Here is a 27290-nt window from a genome sequence, read left to right on the forward strand (position 1 = left end):
GAGTTGGCAGGCCAATTGAGCACAGTAATACCATGGTCAGTAAACCATTTACCAGTGGTTTTGGCACTGTGAGCAGGTGCCAGGTCGTGCTGAAAAATGAAATCTTCATCTCCATAAAGCATTTCAGCCGATGGAAGCATGAAGTGCTCCAAAATCTCCTGATAGCTAGCTGCATTGACCCTGCCCTTGATGAAACACAGTGGACCAACACCAGCAGCTGACATGGCACCCCACACCATCACTGACTGTGGGTACTTGACACTGGACTTCAGGCATTTTGGCATTTCCTTCTCCCCAGTCTTCCTCCAGACTCTGGCACCTTGATTTCCGAATGACATGCAAAATTTGCTTTCATCAGAAAAAAGTACTTGGGACCACTTAGCAACAGTCCAGTGCTGCTTCTCTGTAGCCCAGGTCAGGCGCTTCTGCCGCTGTTTATGGTTCAAAAGTGGCTTTACCTGGGGAATGCGGCACCTGTAGCCCATTTCCTGCACACGCCTGTGCACGGTAGCTCTGGATGTTTCCACACCAGACTCAGTCCACTGCTTCCTCAGGTTCCCCAAGGTCTGGAATCGGTCCTTCTCCACAATCTTCCTCAGGGTCCGGTCACCTCTTCTCGTTGTACAGCGTTTTCTGCCACATTTTTGCCTTCCAACAGAATTACCATTGAGGTGCCTTGATACAGCACTCTGGGAACAGCCTATTTGTTGAGAAATTTCTTTCTGGGTCTTACCCTCTTGCTTGAGGGTGTCAATGATGGCCTTCTTGACATCTGTCAGGTCGCTAGTCTTACCCATGATGGGGGTTTTGAGTAATGAACCAGGCAGGGAGTTTTTAAAAGCCTCAGGTATCTTTTGCATGTGTTTAGAGTTAATTATTTGATTCAGAAGATTAGGGTAATAGGTCGTTTAGAGAACCTTTTCTTGATATGCTAATTTATTGAGACAGGTTTTTTGGGTTATCAGGAGTTGTATGCCAAAATCATCAGTATTAAAACAATAAAAGACCTGACAAATTTCAGTTGGTGGATAATGAATCTATAATATATGAAAGTTTAATTGTAATCATTACATTATGGTAAATAATGAAATTTAACACTATATGCTAATTTTTTGAGAAGGACCTGTACAAGAATATAACTACTATAATACTGCTCCTATGTACAAGAATATAACTACTATAATACAGCTCCTATGTACAAGAATATAACTACTATAATACTGCTCCTATGTACAAGAATATAACTACTATAATACTGCTCCTAAATACATATAATATGGTAATAGCACATGCTGATAAGGGCTGCAGATTTATGCTTCCTGTGAATGATACTTTATATTCTGGGCTGTAATTATGACCCATTGAAACCATTTAATTACTCCCTGTAACCGTGTAGTGCAGAAGTCTGGGGAGCTGCCTCTGACATTGTTAGACCCAGTTATGTGATAATTCAGTGTAGGTTACCAAAACGTTTCCCATTAACCCATCGTGCTGAGGCCCAACCTGGGACGGGATCATCCATCTGACCCTGCAGTGTTTAATAAGCCTAAAGTAACAATGGCAGCACAGGAAGTCATTAATTCAGAGTAGGTGTAATTGGATTCTAAGCCTGTGAAGAGAAGGAGAAAAGCCATTAATTAGCCACATTAGAAGAGAACTTCTTTATAGCTGGGTGTCCTGCTAGATGTATCAGGCAGAAAGTGAAGTTATACAGATAATACAATGCAGAACCATGAAGAGAATGTCATCATGGCAAACACTGCAAGTACGATGTAAGGTTGGTTGTAAAATCCAATATGGACTCGCATTACTATGTCTTCCTGCATTGCTTTAGGTTTGTAGAAAATATCTTTAATCTGGGATCTCACAGTCCGGCATTTCTTTCACATGCAGGGCCATATATTAACCGGAGCTGATAAGGAGCTCCGACTACTGAGAAGCCCATGTTCAGAAGATAAGGTAATTGTGCGATGAACCATTGGATCGCTCTCCTGCCGACGACTCCATAATCCTGCATGTTTGTGTTTGTAGGGCAGACGATCGCTAGGGAAACCTATTGCCATTTACATTCTGGTGGTAGTCAGTGTGACATTAAAACGCAACCTGTTTGTCCATTTTTCTTCACCCACGGCCTTTTTAGGAGAGAGGCTATCAGGTAGAAGTTATGGCTCTGACATTGAGGAGCATTTTATTTTATTTGATCTCTGCACCCAGATTTCCACCAATATAGAAGCCCCGGTCTAAACTGTGACCATTGTCCTTTGTTTACCAGTCAGTGGGATATAAAAGGACTTCTCCCCATCGTATAGAGACAAGCACGTCAGCCGTCATCCCTGCCGCCGTTAGGAAACATCCTTTGTGATGTGTGAAACTGAATCTCTTCAGATCAATATCTTACATACTGTTAGGGTACTGTCACACAGTACCATTTTGATCGCTACGACGGTACGATTCGTGACGTTCTAGCGATATCGTTACGATATCGCAGTGTCTGACACGCAGCAGCGATCAGGGATCCTGCTGAGAATCGTACGTCGTAGCAGATCGTTTGGAACTTTCTTTCGTCGCTTGATCACCCGCTGACATCGCTGGATCGTTGTGTGTGACAGCGATCCAGCGATGTGTTCGCTTGTAACCAGGGTAAACATCGGGTAACTAAGCGCAGGGCCGCGCTTAGTAACCCGATGTTTACCTTGGTTACCAGCGTAAACGTAAAAAAACCAAACAGTACATACTTACATTCCGGTGTCTGTCCTCCGGCGTCTCAGCTTCTCTGCAGTGTGAGCGCCGGCCAGCCGGAAAGCGAGCACAGCGGTGACGTCTGACGTCACCACTCTGCTTTCCGGCCGCTGTGCTTACACAGTGCAGAGAAGCAGAACGCCGGGGGACAGACACCGGAATGTAAGTATGTACTGTTTTTTTTTTTTTTACGTTTACGCTGGTAACCAGGGTAAACATCGGGTTACTAAGCGCGGCCCTGCGCTTAGTAACCCGATGTTTACCCTGGTTACCCGGGGACTTCGGCATCGCTCCAGCGCCGTGATTGCAAAGTGTGACCGCAGTCTACGACGCTGGAGCGATAATCATACGATCGCTGCGACGTCACGGATCGTGCCGTCGTAGCGATTAAAATGGTACTGTGTGACGGTACCCTTACGGATTGGCGACTTATCCGATATGACATCAGGGCAGATGGATTTACTCAATCTGTAATTCATCAATGCACCTTGAAACTTCGGCCATTGTGTTTAATCACCTGCCTCAAGTAGATATTTCTAATATCAGAGGTTTTTCCACCCATGCATGGCAAATAGACGGTCACCGCTCCTCTATGTATGATGACTATGCCCCATTTATAACCGTTTATCGTAGTCTGTGTTAATATAAACCATAAATTTATGAGCGATGCGTGGAATATTTAGAACGTCCCGTCCACACAATAGACTGTGCGGCGCCTCTTACCTCGGGTTACGCTGGGGCCCACGTATCATTAGCAATAAAGTATAGTGACATGGAAGCAAATGACTGCTTTACACATCAAGATAATGAGGCAATGTGTAATATAAAGTGGCCAGGAGCCCCCCACGTTCCCGGGTGTGTGTGTGTTATGAGATGTAAAAAAGAATGACTCCACAGCCAGCACCCCAGTCTGCAGCTGCTCCCTCTCCCCAGCGGAGAGCACTGGCCTAAGGTGTTAGCGCCTCATTTGGGAGAAGCCTCAGCTGGGGCTGCAGTTGATAAAAAGGTCCATGGAGAGAGGGCAGAACAAAAGGCTGAGCTGATAAAGTGAGCAAGAACATGAAGGGTGAGGGGACGTGAATCAGAAGCAGATGCCATGTGAGGAGGATGACAGCTCTACAACTGCTGGGGGACTTGCATTGGCTTTAAATGAGCTCAGCCTTTGTTAGGTTTACATAATCCAAAATCTCTAATTGTTCCCTGCTTCCTACTGTCCTTACTCTGGACACACTTCCAGAAATAATAGGTGATGGTGGTCATTGCATTTTCATTATGTGATACGGCCAGTGGTCAGTGTTACTAGTCATCTTTATAACACCATGGTGCTGGGCAGCATGGTGGCTCAGTGGTCAGCATCACTGGTCATGTTAATAACACCACGGTACTGGACAGCATGGTGGCTCAGTGGTCAGCATCACTGGTCATGTTAATACCACAGTACTGGACAGCATGGTGGCTCAGTGGTCAGCATCACTGGTCATGTTAATAACACCACGGTACTGGGCAGCATGGTGGCTCAGTGGTCAGTGTCACTGGTCACGTTAATTATCTATATGTCTTTAACTGTTTCCAACCCAATAACTATGCCAGTAAAATTTTTGTGACTGTTTGTTTTTATAAAAGTGCCAAGTTGTGCATTAAGTATGATCTAAAGCTTATATTCCCAATGGCGTTATCACTTCTGTATATCGCAGGAGCCACATTGTTGTGACTGATCCATCCCAATGTATACAGGCTAGCTAAAACCTATTAAAGTAGATCTGTCTCCAGATTTTACAGTACAACCTAATTACAATATGAACTAGATCTTAGACCTGATGAAGCTGGTGTACATGCTTTGATAACCCTTGTCAGAATGGTTGTATAATCCTTTGTTTAAGTTCTATCTCAGTCTCTGCCCACCTTGCCTGAGTGATATATTCCCCCATCAGCTGCTGAATCTCCACCCATCTAGCCTCAGTGTTCCTCCTCTCTGATGCTGAAAATCATCCACGTAGCCTGATTAACCGCTTAATGTCCCACCTCCTTGCCATTGCCGAATCTCTGCCTACACAGCTTGACTGTCGGCTCCTCGGTGTCCCTCCTTCCTGCCATTGCCGAATCTCTGCCTACACAGCTTGACTGTCAGCTCCTCAGTGTCCCTCCTCCCTGCCACTGCTGAGTCTCTGCCTACACAGCTTGACTGTCGCCTCCTCAGTGTCCCTCCTTGTTGCTGCTGAATCTCCGACCACCTGTCCAGAGACTGCTCCTCGGTGTTCGGCCTCTTTATTACAGAATCTCCGACTTCCTAATTTAATTGACAGCTCCTCAGTGTCCCTCCTCCCTGCCACTGCTGAGTCTCTTCCTACACAGCTTGACTATCCTCTCCTCAGTGTTCCTCCTTGTTGTTGCTGAATCTCTGCCTACACAGCTTGACTGACTTCTCCTCAGTGTCCCTCCTCCCTGCCATTGCTGAATCTCTGCCTACACAGCTTGACTGTCGGCTCCTCAGTGTCCCTCCTTCTTGCTGCTGAATCTCTGCCTACACAGCTTGACTGTCAGCTCCTCAGTGTTCCTCCTTGTTGCTGCTGAATCTCCTATCACCTGTCCAGAGACTGCTCCTCGGTGTCAGGCCTCATTACAGAATCTCCAACTTCCTAATTTAATTGACAGCTCCTCAGTGTGCCTCCTCCCTGCCACTGCTGAATCCCTGCCTTTATTTAGATTGACTAACAGATCTGCAATATAGACATATATTTGAACTGAATTGCATCAGTATTTCATCAGTGTTTGATCAGTTTTTGCACATGTATTCATTTTTTTTTCCTGTGGGGCAAAAATGGATCCATGTTTACCCAATGCAAAATAATAGCAATACGTGCAAATAAAGATGTAAAAACTGATCAAACACTGATGGAATAAAAATACTTGATCTTGCTTTCTTTTATTCCCATTTTGCTACTGTAATTCAGATTCTTCCTCTACTAAATTCTCAAATCTACCATGAATACATGACCAGGCTCATATTTGTGTCCATAACACAAAAAAACAGAGAAAAAAAGGGCAAATTGGACATAGTTTCACACAAAATCCCCAAAATGGTCCAGAGACAATTGTTGGCACCGTCAACTGAATATTTGGTTGCACCCTCTGGAGTAAATAGCTGCAATCAGGCGCTTCCTATAACCATCAGCAAGCTTCTTACACCTCTCGCCTGGAATTTTGGACGACTCTTCTTACAAAGTGCTCCAGGTCTTTCATATGTGAAGCCGCCTTCTCCCAACAGCTATTTTAAGATCTCTCCACAGGTGATCAATGGGATTTAGATCCGGACTCATTGCTGCCACTTCAGAAATCTCCAGTGCTTTGTTTCCATCCATTTCTAGGGGCTTCTTGAAGAATATTTGGGGTCATTGCCCTGCTCTAAGATCCATGACCTAGGACGCAATCCCAGCTTTCTGACACTGGGCATTACATTGCCACCCAAAATCTGTTGGAAATCTTCAGATTTCGTGATGCCTTGCACACAGTCAAGGCACACAGACCAGTGCTAGAGGCAGCAAAACAACCCCAAAACACTTTTAAACCTCCACTATATTTTACTGTAGGTACTGTGTTCTTTGTAAGTCTCATTCAGTTTTTGGTAAACTTTACCAAAAAACTCTATCTTGGTCTCATTAATCCACAAGATGCTTTCCCAGAAGGATTTTGACTTGCTCATGTACATTTTGGCAAGCTGCAGTCTAACTTTTTTTGTCTCTGTCAGCAGTCGGGTCCTCCTGGGTCTACTGCTATAACGTTTAAATTAATTCAAATGTGGACGTATAGTTTGCACTGACACTGATGCACCCTGAGCCTGCAGGACAGCTTAGATTTCTTTAGAACTGGATTAGAGCTGCTTATCCACCATCCGGACTATCACCTTTTATCAAGTTTTCTCTGCTATCCATGTCCAGGGAGATTATCTACAGTGCCATGGGACGTAAACTTCTTGATTATGTTGCACACCATGGACAAAGGAACATCAAGATCTCTGGAGATCTCTGGAGATGGATTTGTAAATTTGAGATTGTGAAATCTTTCTTAGGGTACCGTCACACAGTGCAATTTTGATCGCTACGACGGCACGATCCGTCGTAGCGATCAAAATTGCACTGTGTGACGGTACCCTTACAGTTGAAATGGTATCTTACAGTTATTAGGTTCTTTAGAGGAACGTAGATCTGGGGATTTATTCTGACGGAATAAAGGCTGAACTGGATGGACAAATGTCTTTTTTCGGCCTTGCTAACTATATTACTATGTTACTATGTTCTCAAGTCCTCGGATAGTTCTCCTCTTTCTGTTCTCCATGCTTATTGTGGCACGCATAGACACACAATGCAAAGATTGAGCCAACTTCTGTTTTTATCTGGTTTCAGGTGTGATTTTCATATTGCCCACTGCTGTTACTTGCCACAGGTGAGTTTGAACGAGCATCACATCCTTGAAACAAAGTTGTTTACCCACAATTTTGGAAAGGAGGCCACAATTTTGTCCGGCCCATTTTGGGGGTATTGCGCAAAATTATGTCCACTTTGCCTTTTTTTTCCTTTTTTTTTTTTACAGTACAGGTCTATAACATGATGGGGCTCAGGATAAGAGACATATACCAGGATGGGGACATATATACCAGGAAGGAGTACAGGTATATAACATGATGGGGCTCAGGATAAGGGACATATACCAGGATGGAGGACAGGTATATAAACATGATGGGGCTCAGGATAAGGGACATATATTGGGATGGGAACCTATATACCAGAAAGGAGTACAGGTATATAACATGATGGGGCTCAGGATAAGGGACATATATCGGAATGGGGACCTATATACCAGGAAGGAGTACAGGTATATAACATGATGGGGCTCAGGATAAGGGACATATACCAGGATGGGGGACATATATACCAGGATGGATGCCAGGTATATAACATGATGGGGCTCAGGATAAGGGACATATACTGGGATGGAGACATATATACCAGGAAGGAGTACAGGTATATAAGTTGATGGGGCTCAGGATAAGGGACATATACCAGGATGGGGACCTATATACCAGGATGGAGGACAAGTATATAACATGATGGGGCTCCGGATAAGGGACATATATCGGGATTGGGGACATACTGTATATACCAGGATGGAGTACAGGTATGTAAGTTGATGAGGCTCAGGATAAGGGACATATACCAGGATGGGGACCTATATACCAGGATGGAGGACAGGTATATAACTTGATGGGGCTCAGGATAAGGGACATATACCAGGATGGGGACATATATACCAGGAAGGAGGACAGGTATATAACATGATGGGGCTCAGGATAAGGTACATATACCAGGATGGGGACCTACTGTATATACCAGGATGGAGGACAGGTATATAACATGATGGGGCTCAGGATAAGGGACATATACTGGGATGGGGACATATATACCAGGAAGGAGTACAGGTATATAAGTTGATGGGGCTCAGGATAAGGGACATATACCAGGATGGAGGACAGGTATATAACATGATGGGGCTCCGGATAAGGGACATATATCGGGATTGGGGACATACTGTATATACCAGGATGGAGTACAGGTATGTAAGTTGATGAGGCTCAGGATAAGGGACATATACCAGGATGGGGACCTATATACCAGGATGGAGGACAGGTATATAACTTGATGGGGCTCAGGATAAGGGATATATACCAGGATGGGGACATATATACCAGGATGGAGGACAGGTATATAACATGATGGGGCTCAGGATAAGGTACATATACCAGGATGGGGACCTACTGTATATACCAGGATGGAGGACAGGTATATAACAAGATGGGGCTCAGGATAAGGGACAAATACCGGGATGGGGACATATATACCAGGAAGGAGCCGAGGATGGGGGACATTACAGCATCATGGAGTGGGCAACTTGTATGTACTTATAGGATTTACAAATCTACAAGGGCCCAATCATCTGACCAACGTGGGAGGAGCAGGTCCAAATTTTGCAGCGGGACCCATTGGAATCTAATTACGCCACTGATCTGCAGATATATAATGGTTACGTTGGCAGATACAACTGCACCTTAAGATCTTAGGTACAAATCTGTGTATTTTTCACATCAATTCTCCATTCATTTTTATATCGTGTGTCTGTTTTTAGCATTTGTATGTCATCCAAAAAAATGGGATGGAGGTTCCCGATGTTTCTCCTAGCAATCTCATCAATGCCATCCATGTGCCGTCTGCTTTTTTCACTAACTTATTTACTGAACTGTTAACCAAAGTTGGACTGTCTCTGTTATTTTATTTTTAAATCACAGACCATCGTTCAAAAAAGACCCTCCCTTGTGAAGAGTCCTACAGAATATAATGTGTCTGTATGCGGCACTTGGATGATTGATATTGAAGCGTGAATAAAGCCCTTGTAAAACCAGTTCTGCATGGTAAAATCAGACACAATAAAGCTGCACTGCTCACTTTCTTAGAAAGTATCAAATACATTCTTAGACTGGTAGGATTGAATGTAGCACCACCTAGTGTTCATATGTGGCATTAGTCCTGTCATCTGTGTTTTTTATCACACATTTTATTACGTTTACTATTAATGTTGCTATATAAATGTGAAATGTAATTTGATAAAATATGCTGCAGGTCACAATTTTACTGTTAGTGTTGTAAATTGTCTCTTCAGATTCAATTTGCATATTTCCCAGAGGAGCCTCGCGGCTTAAAAGTCTCCTCATCTCGGCATGCTTAACAAGTCACTCTCCGTGAGGAGAAACGTTACCCCTTGGATCACTGCTAGTGTTGAATGTTGCATCATGGGCGAGGGTTGTGGTTCCATTTGAAGGGATACAAGAGATTTCTTTTTAATTTTGTTGCTGCAAATCCTAATCGGATCCTTTAAATTTGTTTACCAGATTTTTATTTTCATATCACTACTCTAGTTTCTGGCGCAGTTATTATCCCTGATCTTGTTTTAAGAGACTGATATTGACTTATAGGTTTGCTAGTTCTCATAGGTGGCACTTGCAAGATAATTTATGACTGCTTCTCAAAAAGAAAAGACTCCAAGAAGTTTTGTAGCTCCATCCGTGATTTGATTACATAAATACAGGAACTTTTCAGAGTTGTTAGCTCAAATTTTAAGGAGTGGAAAAATGCTGCAAAGTAAAAATGCTTCCAAAAATAGGAGTGTTTATATAGTTATCTAATATATAATTGCCTAGAATACTACTTCCTGCAATTTGTGCCAACTTCCGTGGCTTTGTCCGGAGCTAATGTCCGGAGCTATTGTCCGGAGCTATTGTCCGGAGCTAATGTCCGGAGATAAGTGACATCACCAGTGTCCTACACCCAGGCAGAGCACAGTGGCCCCAGGCAGAGCACAGGGGCCCCAGGCAGAACATGGGGCCCCAGGCAGAGCACAGGGGCCCCAGGCAGAGCACAGGGGCTCCAGGCAGCATATGGGGCCCCAGGCAGAGCACAGGGGCCCCAGGCAGAGCACAGTGGCCCCAGGCAGAGCACACACCAATCGGAGGCCGAGGGGCCCCGCCAACCAAATCGGAGGCCGAGGAGCCCCGCCCACCAAATCGAAGGCCGAGCGGCCCCGCCCACCAAAGCGGAGGCCGAGGGGCCCGGCCCCGCCCACCAAAGCGGAGGCCGAGGGGCCCCGACCACCACATCGGAGGCCGAGGGGCCCCGCCCACCAAATCGTAGGCCGAGGGTCCCCGCCCACCAAATCGGAGGCCGAGGGTCCCCGCCCACCAAATCGTAGGCCGAGGGTCCCCACCCACCAAATCGGAGGCCGAGGGTCCCCGCCCACCAAATCGGAGGCCGAGGGTCCCCGCCCACCAAATCGGAGGCCGAGGGTCCCCGCCCACCAAATCGGAGGCTGAGGGGCCCCGCCCACCAAATCGGAGGCCGAGGGTCCCCGCCCACCAAATCGGAGGCCGAGGGTCCCCGCCCACCAAATCGGAGGCCGAGGGTCCCCGCCCACCAAATCGGAGGCCGAGGGTCCCCGCCCACCAAATCGGAGGCCGGGGGTCCCCGCCCTCCAAATCGGAGGCCGAGGGGCCCCGCCCACCACATCGGAGGCCGAGGGGCCCCGCCCACCAAATCGGAGGCCGAGGGTCCCCGCCCACCAAATCGGAGGCCGAGGGTCCCCGCCCACCAAATCGGAGGCCGAGGGTCCACACCATCCAAATCGGAGGCCGAGGGGCCCCGCCCACCAAATCGGAGGCCGACGGGCCCCACCCACCAAAGCGGAGGCCGAGGGTCCCCGCCCACCAAATCGGAGGCCGAGGGTCCCCGCCCACCAAATCGGAGGCCGAGGGTCCCCGCCCACCAAATCGGAGGCCGAGGGTCCCCACCCACCAAATCGGAGGACGAGGGGCCCCACCAACCAAATCGGAGGCCGAGGAGCCCCGCCCACCAAAAGTAAGTGCGGCCCCAAAAGTAAGTGCGCCCCCGGGTGCAAAAGTAAGTGCGCCCCCGGGTGCAAAAGTAAGTGCACCCCCGGGTGCAAAAGTAAGTGCGCCCCCGGGTGCAAAAGTAAGTGCGACCCCGGGTGCAAAAGTAAGTGCGCCCCCGGGTGCAAAAGTAAGTGCGCCTCCGGGTGCAAAAGTAAGTGCGCCCCCGGGTGCAAAAGTAAGCGCGCCCCCGGCCCCGGGTGCAAAAGTAAGCGCGCCCCCGGCCCCGGGTGCAAAAGTAGGCGCGCCCCCCAGTCCCGTGTGTGAAAAGTGCTGCTGTAAAGCTGGTAGCGCTGTTCAAGCACCATGTATTTCCTTCAGGAAATGCCCATCTAATATATAATTGCCTAGAATACTACTTCCTGCAATTTGTGCCAACTTCCGTGGCTTTGTCCGGAGCTAATGTCCGGAGATAATGTCCGGAGCTAATGTCCGGAGATAATGTCCGGAGCTAATGTCCGGAGCTAATGTCCGGAGATAAGTGACGTCACCAGTGTCCTACACCCAGGCAGAGCACAGGGGCCCCAGGCAGCATATGGGGCCCCAGGCAGAGCACAGTGGCCCCAGGCAGAGCACAGGGGCCCCAGGCAGCATATGGGGCCCCAGGCAGAGCACAGTGGTCCCAGGCAGAGCACAGGGGCCCCAGGCAGCCTATGGGGCCCCAGGCAGAGCACAGTGGCCCCAGGCAGAGCACAGGGGCCCCAGGCAGCATATGGGGCCCCAGGCAGAGCACAGGGGCCCCAGGCAGCATATGGGGCCCCAGGCAGAGCACAGTGGCCCCAGGCAGAGCACAGGGGCCCCAGGCAGAACATGGGGCCCCAGGCAGAGCACAGGGGCCTCAGGCAGAGCACAGGGGCCCCAGGCAGCATATGGGGCCCCAGGCAGAGCACAGGGGCCCCAGGCAGCATATGGGGCCCCAGGCAGAGCACAGTGGCCCCAGGCAGAGCACAGGGGCCCCAGGCAGAACATGGGGCCCCAGGCAGAACATGGGGCCCAAGGCAGAGCACAGGGGCCCCAGGCAGAGCACAGGGGCCCCAGGCAGAGCACAGGGGCCCCAGGCAGCATATGGGGCCCCAGGCAGAGCACAGGGGCCCCAGGCAGCATATGGGGCCCCAGGCAGAGCACAGTGGCCCCAGGCAGCATATGGGGCCCCAGGCAGAGCACAGTGGCCCCAGGCAGAGCACAGTGGCCCCAGGCAGAGCACAGGGGCCCCAGGCAGCATATGGGGCCCCAGGCAGAGCACAGTGGTCCCAGGCAGAGCACAGGGGCCCCAGGCAGCTTATGGGGCCCCAGGCAAAGCACAGGGGCCCCAGCCAGAACATGGGGCCCCAGGCAGAGCACAGGGGCCCCAGGCAGAGCACAGGGGCCCCAGGCAGAGCACAGGGGCCCCAGGCAGCATATGGGGCCCCAGGCAGAGCACAGTGGCCCCAGGCAGAGCACAGGGGCCCCAGGCAGCATATGGGGCCCCAGGCAGAGCACAGTGGTCCCAGGCAGAGCACAGGGGCCCCAGGCAGCCTATGGGGCCCCAGGCAGAGCACAGTGGCCCCAGGCAGAACATGGGGCCCCAGGCAGAGCACAGGGGCCCCAGGCAGAGCACAGGGGCCCCAGGCAGCATATGGGGCCCCAGGCAGAGCACAGTGGTCCCAGGTAGAGCACAGGGGCCCCAGGCAGCCTATGGGGCCCCAGGCAGAGCACAGGGGCCCCAGGCAGCATATGGGGGCCCCAGGCAGCATATGGGGCCCCAGGCAGAGCACAGTGGCCCCAGGCAGAGCACAGGGGCCCCAGGCAGAACATGGGGCCCCAGGCAGAGCACAGGGGCCCCAGGCAGCATATGGGGCCCCAGGCAGAGCACAGGGGCCTCAGGCAGCATATGGGGCCCCAGGCAGAGCACAGCGATATTTTGGACCACTGTGCGGTGTTTCAGACCCCCGTGTGATGTCTGGGGCCCTGTTCTTAAGTATATTAAAGATTAAAGTAACGTATATTAAAGTATATTATAGATCAAATTTGACACGTTTATGAGCACCATTGAGTGATATACTCAAGAATGACATAATTTTTCAACATTTTATGGTTTCAAACTGTAAACACTCAGAGTTTTTTTTACTTCAACCAGAAAACCTTAACGGTTCATAAAAAACTTGACTGTTCAGGATATGATAAAAGTCATAGTATTCTGAATCTTTAACTTATAAAGATACCTTTACATGGGGTGATTATTGGTTCCAGAGAGGCTTTCGGCCGATAATCGTACACATGGCTGGTGACAGGACAATACAATATAAACGTTCAAAGGTAAACACTGATAACATTAAAATCTAATATATAATTGCCTAGAATACTACTTCCGGCAATTTGTGCCAACTTCCGTGGCTTTGTCCGGAGATAATGTCCGGAGATAAGTGACGTCACCAGCGTCCTACACCCGCTCAGGGTGGACAAAGATATATGCCTTCGTGGTGCGCGGCACTTTTCTGATTGGTTGCCGCCTGCCGCGAGCGACCAATCAGAAATGTGCCGTACTGTCAAGAATTGTCAAGAGCTGGTGAGTGCAGCCATTTTTTGTTCTTTCTTACTATTATTTATTAATTGTATTATTCTTACATTTGAATAAATAAAGTATATATGGATTCTAGACTCCCGATTCTTTAGAATCGGGCTGCCATCTAGTAGTTTATATATAAAATGCAAAGTGAATGAATAAAAGAGAAATGTACATCCCACCAATACTTGGTTGTCTACACATTGTCTTCATGACTTGAAGCATGTTGTGAATATAAAGCTTTTTCCTCATCATTTCTGAAGAATTGATTCACTCCATCAGCGCAGCCCACCTACGTGTTCATCCAACTGGATCCACAGGTTTTTCCAAACATTTTGGAGAACTGATCCCTGATCTTCTGTGCATAAAGCTTGTGCAGAAACTTTGTATCTCATCACTTCCAGGACTCCTGGAATTTCTTGATGACAATAGCTGAATGTTCGGGGTCGTTATCCAGCTGCAGAATTAATTTGGAGGCAATAAACATCTCCCTGATTGTATTACATGATATGTAAGTATCTGCCTGTATTTCTCAACATTGAGTACATCAATAATCCTGAGCATATCCCCATCTGCATTTTCTGAAATGCAGTCCCAAAGTTGCAGGACCCTCCACCATATTTCACTGCTTCTGCCTACCCTGGTTATTGTGCTGCTCTCCAACCTTTTCTGTACAAACATCCGTCTATAACATCCAAATATTTCCTATATTTTCATACACTAACTCCTCAGTCCAGAGCCCATACTGACATTTTTCTGACCCTGGTACCTGTGTTTTTGGACATAGTTGAGTTCCTTAGTCTTGTTTCCATGTAGCCAGATTTCTACAAACAGTAGTTGGATGTAGCTGGTCTCAATGGTTGCTGTCTGTTCTGAGCTGATGTCACTGCTGGACATTTTCCAATTTCTAAGGGAAGAAACTAATGATGAGTGAACGTGCTGGAATAACATCTTATCTGAGCATCTGGCAGTGCTCGTATATTATGTTCCAGTCACTGCCAGCTGCATGATGTGCATCTGTCTGGGAGTCCCCACATGTGTTGAGGCTGTCTGCAAACCATGCAGCTTCAGGGACTCGAACATAATATATGAGCACTGCCAGATGCTCGGATAACACCGGAGTATGCTCGGATAAGATGTTATGTGATCACGTTCGCTCATCTCTAGATGTAACACAATGTCTCTTTCATCTCCTGCACTAAGTTTCCTTAGCCGACCATTGTGTCTTCAGTCCTTACCGTTGCCCACTTTTTGGAGCTTCAAAGAGTTTGAACATCACATCCTGAAACCTCAGTCTGCTATGAAATCTTTTCCTGGGAGAGACCTTGCTGATGCAGTATTACTACCTTGTGTCTACTGCTGTGCTCAGTTTTGCTGTACTGTACGACATGTGACGTGAAATTGCCTTCCAGAACCTCACCCTTGTAGCAGAGTTTTGACTGTTTCAACCTACATAGGAAAATGATGATTATTGTCACCCGTTTGATGTAATTGGTTATTCATACAACCGACTACAATCATCCCTGACCTTGTACAAGTGTACCTATAAAAAAAAAAAAAAAGGCAAAGGGCGGTCACCAAATACTGATGTGATTTGGCTATGTTCTTTGTTCTTTCACTCTACATTTTGTTAATTGATAAAAAATAAACTATTAACGCTTCTATTTCTCAAAGTTTTATCACTTTGCAGCATTTTTTCCTGCACCTGCTTAAAACTTTTGCACAGTATACATATGTATATATTACACGTGGTAATGGAGGTCTGTCTGTGATACAATAAACGTCTAGTAGTGGCAGCTCAGCGTCCACACTGATTATATTGTAATGGGATGATAGAGAGAATATTGCAAGCAAAGATCAAGATGAATCTTCCTCCCCTTATATTAGCTTAGTGACATGGCCCAGGGTGTCTCATATGCTTGGTGTCACTGTATGTCAGAGCTGCTCTATGCAGAGAGGACAGCAGCCATTGTCTGGGGGAGATGATTAGCGACTTATTTAAAGGGCTATGTGTGATGATGTATCGTCTGCTTCATTTACTGCACTGCACTTTCTGACGACCGTGACCCAGGTGCACAGCAGCTGTATCCCACCCACCATTGTGCCTCAGGCCATCGGACCCCAACGATAACCAACGAGGTCAATTAGTCAATATGCCAGACTGTAATAAAACAAGGGGGAGTCATTTACAAAATAAACACCTTAATTAAGTGGAAGGTTATATTTTATATTGAGAAACTTTGATTCTGGAGAAAGTCTGATTTATGAGTGTGAAAATCATGAGCTGCAAGAAAATGAGCTGAGAGCAGTATGCAACCCCTGGCAAAAATTATGGAATCACCGGCCTTGGAGGATGTTCATTCAGCTGTTTAATTTTGTAGAAAAAAAAGCAGTTCACAGACATGGCACAAAACTAATGTCATTTCAAGTGACAACTTTCTAGCTTTAAGAAACACTAAAAGAAATCTAGAACAAAAAATGTGGTAGTCAGTAATGGTTACCTTTCTTAACCAAGCATAGGGGGAAAATTATGGAATCACTCAATTCTGAGGAAAAATTATGGAATCGCCCTGTAAATTTTAATTCCCAAAAATAACACCTGCATCAAATTAGATCTGCTCTTATTCTGCATGTAAAAAGGAGTGATCACACCTTGGAGAGCTGTTGCACCAAGTGGAATGACATGAATCCTGGCTCCAACTCGAGAGATGTCAATTGAAACAAAGGAGAGGATTATCAAACTCTTAAAAGAGGGTAAATTATCACGCAATGTTGCAAAAGATGTTGGTTGTTCACAGTCAGCTGTGTCTAAAATCTGGACCAAATAGAAATAACATGGCAAGGTTGTTAAAGGCAAACATACTGGTAGACCAAGGAAGACATCAAAGCATCAAGACCGGAAACTTCAAGCAATATGTCTCCAAAACAGGAAATGCACAACAAAACAAATGAGGAACGAGTGGGTGGAAACTGGAGTCAACGTCAGTGACCGAACTGTAAGAAACTGCCTAAAGGAAATGGGATTTACATACAGTACAGACCAAAAGTTTGGACACACCTTCTCATTTGAAGATTTTTCTGTATTTTCATGACTATGAAAATTGTACATTCACACTGAAGGCATCAAAACTATGAATTGACACGTGGAATTATATACTTAACAAAAAAGTGTGAAACAACTGAAATTATGTCTTATATTCTAGGTTCTTCAAAGTAGCCACCTTTTGCTTTGATGACTGCTTTGCACATGCTTGGCATTCTCTTGATGAGCTTCAAGAGGTAGTCATCGGGAATGGTTTTCACTTCACAGGTGTGCCCTGTCAGGTTTAATAAGTGGGATTTCTTGCCTTACAAATGGGGTTGGGACCATCGGTTGTGTTGTGCAGAAGTCTGGTGGATACACAGCTGATCGTCCTACTGAATAGACTGTTAGAATTTGTATTATGGCAAGAAAAAAGCAGCTAAGTAAAGAAAAACGAGTGGCCATCATTACTTTAAGAAATGAAGGTCAGTCCGAAAAATTGGAAAAACTTTGAAAGTGTCCCCAAGTGCAGTGGCAAAAACCATCAAGCACTACAAAGACACTGGCTGACATGAGGACCGCCCCAGGAAAGGAAGACCAAGAGTCACCTCTGCTTCTGAGGATAAGTTTATCCGAGTCACCAGCCTCAGAAATCGCAGGTTAACAGCAGCTCAGATTAGAGACCAGGTCAATGCCACACAGAGTTCTAGCAGCAGACACATCTCTACAACAACTGCTAAGAGGAGACTTTGTGCAGCAGGCCTTCATGGTAAAATAGCTGCTAGGAAACCACTGCTAAGGACAGGCAACAAGCAGAAGAGACATGTTTTTGGGCTAAAGAACACAAGGAATTGACATTAGACTAGAGGAAATCTGTGTTTTGGTCTGATGAGTCCAAATTTGAGATCTTTGGTTCCAACCACTGTGTCTTTGTGCGACTCAGAAAAGGTGAACGGATGGACTCTACATGCCTGGTTCCCACCGTGAAGCATGGAGAAGGAGGTGTGATGGTGTGGGGGTGCTGAGCTGGTGACACTGTTGGGGATTTATTCAAAATTGAAGGCATAGTGAACCAGCATGGCTACCACAGCATCTTGCAGCGGCATGCTATTCCATCCGGTTTGCGTTTGGTTGGACCATCATGAATTTTTCAACAGGACAATGACCCCAAACACACCTCCAGGCTGTGTAAGGTCTATTTGACCAAGAAGGAGAGTGATGGGGTGCTATGCCAGATGACCTGGCCTCCACAGTCACCAGACCTGAACCCAATCCAGATGGTTTGGGGTGAGCTGGACCGCAGAGTGAAGGCAAAAGGGCCAACAAGTGCTAAGCATCTCTGGGAACTTCTTCAAGATTGTTGGAAGACCATTCCCGGTGACTACCTCTGGAAGCTCATCAAGAGAATGCCAAGAGTGTGCAAACCAGTCATCAAAGCAAAAGGTGGCTACTTTGAAGAAACTAGAATATAAGACATAATTTCAGTTGTTTTACTCTTTTTTGTTAAGTATATAATTCCACATGTGTTAATTCATAGTTTTGATGCCTTTAGTGTGAATGTACAATTTTCACAGTCATGAAAATACATAAAAATCTTTAAATAAGAAGGTGTGTCCAAACTTTTGGTCTGTACTGTACAGAAAAGCTAAACATAAAAAAACAAGGTTACAATGGGCTAAGGAAAAGCAATCGTGGACTGTGGATGACTGGATGAAAGTCATATTCAGTGATGAATCGCGAATCTGCATTGGGCAAGGTGATGATGCTGGAACTTTGGTGCCGTTCTAATGAGATTTATAAAGATGACTGTCTGAAGAGAACATGCAAATTTCCACAGTCATTGATGATATGGGACTGCATGTCAGGTAAAGGCACTGGGGAGATGGCTGTCATTACTTCTTCAATAAATGCACAAGTTTATGTTGATATTTTGGACACTTTTCTTATCCCATCAATTGAAAGGATGTTTGGGGATGATGAAATCATTTTTGTTTGTTTTTCATGATTCCATAATTTTTCCCTCAGAATTGAGTGATTCCATTAAAAAAAAGTAACCATTGCTGACTACCACATTTTTTGTCCTTGATTTCTTTTAGTGTTTCTTAAATCCAGAAAGTTGCCATTTGAAATGACTTTAGTTTTGTGTCATGTCTGTGATCTGCTTTTTTTCAATAAAATTAAACTGAATGAACATCCTCCAAGGCCGGTGATTCTAGAATTTATGCCAGGGGTTGTAAATGTCGGTGTGTGACTCCGTTCGGACATGTAACGTTCCACAGGTCGTGGCTAAAGGCCCCGTCTCACATAGCGAGATCGCTAGCAAGATTGCTGCTGAGTCACAAGTTTTGTGACGCAACAGTGACCTCAGTAGCGATCTCGCTATGTGTGACACGTACCAGCGACCAGGCCCCTGCTGCGAGATCGCTGGTCGTGTCGGAATGGCCTGGACCTTTTTTTGGTCGTTGAGGTCCCGCTGACATCGCTGAATCGGAGTGTGTGACACGGATTCAGCGATGTCTTCACTGGTAACCAGGGTAAACATCGGGTTACTAAGTGCAGGGCCGCGCTACTCGATGTTTACCCTGGTTACCAGCGTAAAAGTAATAAAAAACAAACACTACATACTTACATTCCGGTGTCTGTCCCCCGGCGTCCGCTTCTCTGCACTGTGAGCGCCGGCCAGCCGGAAAACACAGCACAGCGGTGACGTCACCGCTCTGCTTTCCGGCCGCTGTGCTTACACAGTGCAGAGAAGCAGAACGCCGGGGGACAGACACCGGAATGTAAGTATGTAGTGTTTGGTTTTTTTTACTTTTACGCTGGTAACCAGGGTAAACATCGGGTAGCGCGGCCCTGCACTTAGTAACCCGATGTTTACCCTGGTTACCCGGGGACCTCGGCATCGTTGGTCGCTGGAGAGCGGTCTGTGTGACGGCTCCCCAGTGACCACACAGCGACAAAACAGCGACGCTGCAGCGATCAGCATCGTTGTCTGTATCGCTGCAGCGTCGCTGTGTGTGACGGGGCCTTAAACTGCTATGTACTTTTTATCTTTTACCTTTCTCAGACTGTATAATGTGACTATTGCACAATTCAGGGTCACGCTGCAATAAAGGGGAATGGGAAGAGTTGTGGGGCTGCCGTGGGTCCAAATAATGCATTTAAGCAAAATATTTTGCTGGTGAAGTCCGTGGGGCTGGTTTCGTGTTCCATAGACCGGTGTCTATGGAAGAGACGCCCGCCACTCGATGAATACGGCGCATCGTCTCGTCAGACACTTAGTCCAAAATTTGTGCACAGGTACGCATTGCACAAAAAAAGTTCGACTTTTCAAAGTGTTTTATGTAAGTTTTCTGTGGGGAAAAAAGCCCCTTACTTTGATGGATTGCCCCCCACTATTGAGTGCCTGGTATATTCAGGTGCCAATGCACTTTATATCAAAGAACTTACCAATTGTTGGGGATTAAAGGGTTTGTCCAGCAATTCCATCAGATGACCAATAAGGAGACATTGATCATCTGATGGAACTGTGCACAACTCCAATATGAGCCTCTAATAAAGAATGCGTCCGCAGTCACACCAGCCAAATGGATAACAAATGGCAGCCATTGTGAAGATGAGTGCACGCTGGTGAATGTAGCTTTATTTATCTATTTCTGGTTTGATCTGAACCCTTTTTGAAAATAAACTACAGGTACTGTAGTTATCAACCCCACTGAGAGCAATAATCCATCCTCTATCCTATCAATAAAGCTTAAATTTAATGCTTCATATAAAGTTTTGACATGTCAGAGACACATCGTAGGTTTGGATAAGTGGGGGTCTGCATGCGGAGACCCCAATCTTCTCTAAAATGAGGGAGGAGAAACTTTCAGATGAGACATCCATAGACTGTTTATTAAAGCCGTGAGACCAGCCCTCAGCTGGAAGGTTCTGCTCCCAGCTATTGGGGGACTCGGCACCCAGACCCCTACCAATCAAAACTGATGATGTGTATAAAGGGATTTTTCCAAATAATAAATGTATATTCTATTAATAGGCTAGTGGATAACTGATTGGTCACTGTGGGGAAGACCACTAGGACCCCACTGATCTGTGACATCGGGCCTTGCAGAGCCCAATCTGCATGGAGTGGAGGTTGAATACACACATTATTATTATTTATTTTTACACATCTCCATTCTCTGGGACTGCTACAGTAGCACTCGGCAATGTCCAACACTCCCAAAATACTTAATTCAGTCAGGTAGAAAGGTAGGACCCCCGCAATCAATAAGTTACTCCCTATCACTAGGACATAACCTATATTCTTGTTGTGACTGATTTTAGTAGAATATCTTCGTTACTTCCTGCCAGGCGTCTGTCCCCTGTTCTCGTAAGTAGACCCCAACTCGTCACACCAAAATCCTGGTGTATGGGGTAGACAATGCAGAATACAATGACTCCTCTTCAGATAGCAAATCTCATTATCATGGGAAAGTTTCCAGGAGGTGGTCAGGATATCGTCCCCGATTACGTGTACGTGACCCTCAGCCTTACACATCACTGAATTACTGAGCAGAATCATCTGTAATTGCAGGAGAATTATCGATTGTCTTGGGAACCATCATCCTCAAATAATTGTCATCACATCTCGGTCCCTTTCTACTTTTGTTTGTGGTTATACTAAATTGTGACATGGAAATTATCATTTTCTAACATGTTACCCTTCAAAAATGTCCAGATTTCTACCAGGACATTTGTCAATTAGCTTTATCAACACTGGGAATGTTTGTAAGGCTATGTGCACACGCTGCAGAATGGTGTGCGGATTGTTCCACACTGTTTTTGTTAAATTTGCAGGTAAACCGCACTGCGAATTTACTGCGGTTTTTGTGTGGATTCCACCAGTGGTTTTCTATTGTGGAGCAGGTGTAAACCGCAGCGGAATCCACACAAAGAATTGACATGCTGAGGAATGAAAACTGCTGCGTTTCCGTGCGTTTTTTTTCTGCAGCATGTGCACTGTGGATGTACTTTTCCATAGGTTTACATGGTACTGTAAACTCATGGAAAACTGCTGCGTCAAATCCGCAAAGTGTGCACATAGCCTTACAGTAACAAATGTGTGCATTAGAATAGAGCAGTAACTCGGCATTTCCACTATTCCAGGCAGAAGAGCGCCTCTCTCTGTGAACTACTGGTACTGTAACTCCGCTCATCCTGATCTTTTTGGCTCATAAACAGAATAACAAAATTGGAATGAATATGGTGAGAGATCGCAAGTGATGGAATAATGGTGCTTAATATGCAATTCAGGGTCTTAAAGAGTAGTTGTACTTTCAAGTAACTTCAGGATAAACGTTTCCTGTGTGTGTGCATGAGGAATAATATTATTTCTGACCACGATATGACTTGTATCCTGCCTTCCCTCATGTTTCTCTTTTGCTGGTTCTGTGTCTTAATTTGCGTTGGTGGGAAGAGACTAGCTGATATCCTCTCTGCCATTCCCTGCACAACAGGAGGGATTCCTGCTCTTCATTCCTTTTTTAGCGTACAGAAACAAGTAGTAACAGTGTGGAGGAAACTACATACTGAGCAGTGTAGATGTGAATCCAGTACTTGTTAGAAAGCTCAGCACAATCTTTCCGTGTCTCCCCCTGATTATTTTCTCACTCTTCTCTTCTCTGTAACCTGTCAGCTCAATGATCTGGCAGGAAGTCCTTTCTCTAGTAGATTTGGGCTGTTTTTTTCTTAGTGGGACAAGGAACAAATGTCTTAGAAATGGGAGAGGAAGCAGAATTCTCTGATAAGATATGCTACAAAGTTTCTCATACTTGCTTGTGGTATTGATTTATATTTTCTTAAGGTACAGTTGCCATTTACCGTAAGTGGCTACTCCCATACAATAACCTTTATCTGTATCAATATCTCTCGATTACTCCATCTTCAGGAATACAACTGAGCGTTCATATCGAGAGAAAAGAAACTGATGGGCAAATCAGCTTTGGTAGCGGCTTATCTCCTGGAAAACTAAAGGGTCAGGTGTTACATCATTTGTTGGGAGAGTCATGAGACGTCCATACACAAAAGATGTATGATATTGGTAGGTTCAGTCGACTATTACCCAAGGTTTATGGGGGCCCTTTAAGGACATCAGATTTTTCTAGATGTAACGGCCCCCCAGTCATCCAGATAGGAGACAAATACCTCACAGATAGCGGAGTAGGTTATTACATAGGTTTAGGGGAGATGGATCAACTATTCAGAAAAGTAACCACAAAAACATAACAGACATGCAAACATGATATAGACATCTGTCTGCTCATCTGAGATGAAAATGTCAAGAGCAGAAAGTTCTTTAAAAAGGAATCAATCCTAGAAAACATGAGCAGATACAATTATGCAGAGGAGATCAATATCCCTGCGGGCCGTACACACCATACATGTCCAATATTCCTTTCGCTTTTTGATAATTTTCAGACTTGAAATGCCACATGTCTTTGTTAAGTCAAGTGGATTCTCCAAGAGGTCAAGCCGCCTTCGTGACAGCGAGCAGGTCATGGCCCCGGACCCTAAGGGTTCTCCTTGTCCACTTTTCAGGCAGGACAATAGCAGAGTTGGAAGCCGCGTGTGCCGAGTGCGCCCTCCTGGTGAGATTGTAATTAAAGCAGACTTTAAACAGAGGGAAGATTTCCATTGTCTCTGGGGCTCATTTCATTGGAGAGCTGATTAATGATGTTGGAAAGAGTAAATGAATATAGAGCTCATCTATATACCCAGCAGCCCCTATGGGAGCAGTGGTGTGATCAGGAATATCCTGACAGGCCTGGCATCAGCTGGCCGACACAGACAGCCAGAAAAAACATGGCCCTATCTTACCAGGACATCTCAGGTCTCTGCCAATGTTTTCCCTATCACTGCGTGTAATGAGTAAATCATCTTCACCGGTGGTGCAGGTTACGGCTCTATGCCAACTGCAAACGTTATACCCTTGTCTGGTGCTTCCAGAGTACAGCCCTATATGATAAGATTCCCACTCATTCCCACTGACTACTGCCACCCCCACCATTCACCCTACTGACTACTACCACACCGCCATTCACCCTACTGACTACTACCACACTGCCATTCACCCCACTGTCTTCTGCCACACCGCCATTCACCCTACTGACTGCTACCACACCGCCATTCACCCTACTGACTGCTGCCACACCACCAGTCACCCTACTGACTACTGCCACCCCAGCATTCACCCTACTGACTGCTGCCACACCACCATTCACCCTACTACTACCACACTGCCATTCACCCCACTGACTTCTACCACACCGCCATTCACCCTACTGACTGCTACCACACCGCCATTCACCCTACTGACTGCTGCCACACCGCCATTCACCACACTGACTGCTACCACACCGCCATTCACCCTACTGACTACTGCCACACCGCCATTCACCCCACTGACTGCTTCCACACCGCCATTCACCCCACTGACTGCTACCACACCACCATTCACCCTACTGACTTACCACACTGCCATTCACCCCACTGACTGCTGCCACACCGCCATTCACCCCACTGACTGCTAACACACCGCCATTCACCCTACTGACTTACCACACTGCCATTCACCCCACTGACTGCTACCACACCGCCATTCACCCTACTGCTACCACACCGCCATTCACCCTACTGACTGCTACCACACCGCCATTCACCCTACTGACTGCTACCACACCGCCATTCACCCCACAGACTGCTACCACATCGCCATTCACCCCACTGACTGCTACCACACCGCCATTCACCCTACTGACTTACCACACTGCCAATCACCCTACTGACTGCTACCACACCGCCATTCACCCTACTGACTGCTGCCACACCGCCATTCACCCTACTGACTGCTACCACACCGCCAATCACCCCACTGACTTCTTCCACACCGCCATTCACCCTACTGACTGCTGCCACACCGCCAGTCACCCTACTGACTGCTGCCACACCGCCATTCAGCCCACTGGTTGCTTCCACATCACCAGTCACCCAACTGACGGCCAATGCTTATACCATTTATACTTATTTAGTTATGTTGCCAATTGTTATTTGGTTTTCAATGTTTAGTGCTGTGCAAACGTTACAGATGTGGAAACAATGCTGCAGAATAAGAAGCTTTCATATATAGAATAGTGAATAATTTATTTTTATCAATTAACAAAATGTAAAGTGAAAGGACAAAAAGAAATGTAAATCCCATCAGTATCTGGTGACCACCCGTCACCTCCATCATCAGTATCTGGTGACCGCCCGTCGCCTCCATCATCAGTATCTGGTGACCACCTGTCGCCTCCATCATTAGTGTCTGGTGATTGCCCGGCGCCCCCATCATCATTATATGGTAATTGCCCGTCGCCTCCATCATCATTATATGGTGACCGCCTGGAAGACCAGTGTAACCATCAAGGCTTCTTATTCCTGTCATTGACTTTGGATGTTTTTGTACCATGAAACTTTACAGCGAACCTGTCAGCAGGATTTTGCTAAGTAAACTACAGACACTGTCAGGTTGGCTCTGTTAAACTGATTAAAATGATACCTGGGGTGAATAAATCCATCTTGTGGTTCTTGTGTAATCTGTTATAGAAGTTTTCGGCTAATGATATGCCCATGCTCCGGGGCGGGACTGTAGGCAGACTCTTATCTTCCAGCTCTAAGCCAGAGAAACCAAGGAAAGATCTGACCTCATCAGAGAGACAGACTGTTTGTGCTTCTGGGCGGCCTGTGGGCAGGTCTTTCCTTGGTCTTTCCTTGGTTTCTCTGGCTTAGAGCAGGAAGATAAGACTCTGCCTATAGTCCTGCCCCGGAGCATGGGCATATCATTAGCTGAAAACTTTTAACACTGATTACACAAGAACCACAAGACAGATTTCTTCACCCCAGGTGTCATTTGCATCAATTGAAAAGCAGCAACATGACAATGCCTGTAGTTTACTTAGCAAAATCCTGCTGACAGGTTCGCTTTAATACATGAAAAATGGTCAAGTTATCTGGTCAGAGTATCATCAAAATGCAGTAATCACTTGCTGATTTACAACATGATTGGAGCTCTACCTATAATCCGTGCATCATTATTCACCCAACAGGAGCTTTTCTTAGAACTCTCTGAGTGAAGCCAAGAAACGATCATAGACCCTCGGCTCCAACATCTTCTGTCACCACCAATGAACTGGAGGCCAAAAGAATTGTGACTGCATCTGTGGATGTGACTGGAGCATAAGATGACCCAAGATCTGAACAAGGTAGGGTCCTGACAGCAGTTTTTCTATTATAAGCTTTGTTGGAATATTGACCACTAAGGGCCTAGGAGCAAACTGGGAATAACACCATGTTTCTGAAACTGTGCCATACCCAACCCAGAAGAAAAGCTAAGTATGACCAGGCCTGTTAATTCCAATCATTTGTGGGGGTCCCGGCAGCAGGACGTCCACTTCAGACACTGAGCAACACGCCACCAATTCTCTTCATGAAGAACTTTCCATCGATATTTCATAGATTCTCCTTTATCTATATCTAAGTTATAGGCAAGAGATTAAAACTCTCTTTGTGGCAGAGCATTGCAACAAAACATCAAGACAATTGCCGGGTAAAGCCATGAATGTGAAATGCTCAAAATAATAAAATTAAGCTAAACAATTTTTTTGCACAAAGAAATAAGATAAATAAGGTTTGGAGATTTATATCCATAAAATCTTAAAATTCAACAACCGCAGCTGGTTAAAATGGAAATAGTCAGGTGCGGACCTGTGATTATGTGTCTAATTGCTGGGATTATTGCATTCAGTAGACACTGGGGCTGATATGCCGGCAGAACACATTAATTCTCTATATGAAATTATCAAATTATCTTCCTGATTAAAAACAAATAAAGCCTTTTGTGTCTATGTGAATGGAAACAATTATCACGTAACCCGTTACCTGTGACTACAAGCGCAAAACGCAGAAGGAGTTTTTCTGTGAATTAAGAAAAAAAAATAGTTTGTTAGGGTATGTTCACACTGGATGTTTTTGCTGCATTTTTTTATGCTGATTTTTCAGCTGCTTTTTACAGTACCAGCAAAGCCTATGAGATTTCAGAAATCTCATGCACACACATTGTTTTTTTTTTCCATCGGGATTTTGTGCTTTGCAGCGTTTTCTTGACAGAGCATGTCACTTCTTTCAGCGTTTTTGCTGCGTGTTTCACCCATTGACTTGAGTGGATGGTGAAAAAATGCTGCAAATACGCAGGTTGACTTTTTTGCAGCATATTTGCAGCAGAAAAGTCAAGGACAGCTGGATGTGACCTCACAGTCGGCTCTGCTACATCTAGATGGTAGGCTGCATGGTGCGTCCATACAGCCTGTTATTCAGCAGAGCGGACCTGAACCCCATTCACTTGAGTGGGTGGTCCCACAATACAGTGTTTGACACCCTGTCATATATGTGACAGCACGGCAAACACCGCTTCTGATTGG

At 46.2% G+C, this 27290-nt stretch overlaps 1 protein-coding gene across 17 annotated transcripts in view; it reads left to right on the forward strand.

Annotated features, from left to right (window-relative positions):
- The window catches only part of ROBO3 (roundabout guidance receptor 3), a 552219-nt gene that overhangs the window by 26343 nt on the left and 498586 nt on the right, over positions 1–27290 (forward strand). For 10 of the 17 annotated variants that reach the window (XR_013213088.1, XR_013213087.1, XR_013213082.1 and 7 more), the window contains exons 2-3: positions 1894–1959; positions 25920–26075. Coding sequence is in view for 1 of the 17 variants with exons in the window: in XM_077249556.1 (XP_077105671.1) it covers positions 26055–26075 (21 nt within the window). In the remaining 16 variants the exon portion in view is untranslated. Of the gene's footprint in view, positions 1–1893; positions 1960–7139; positions 7180–21942; positions 22042–22860; positions 22877–23278; positions 23424–25919; positions 26076–27290 lie in introns of those variants that run through there. The other 7 variants (XR_013213084.1, XR_013213081.1, XR_013213090.1 and 4 more) reach the window with 5 other exon arrangements.

Source organism: Ranitomeya variabilis, chromosome 4 (genome assembly GCF_051348905.1).
Source record: "Ranitomeya variabilis isolate aRanVar5 chromosome 4, aRanVar5.hap1, whole genome shotgun sequence".
Classification (NCBI taxonomy): domain Eukaryota; kingdom Metazoa; phylum Chordata; class Amphibia; order Anura; family Dendrobatidae; genus Ranitomeya; species Ranitomeya variabilis.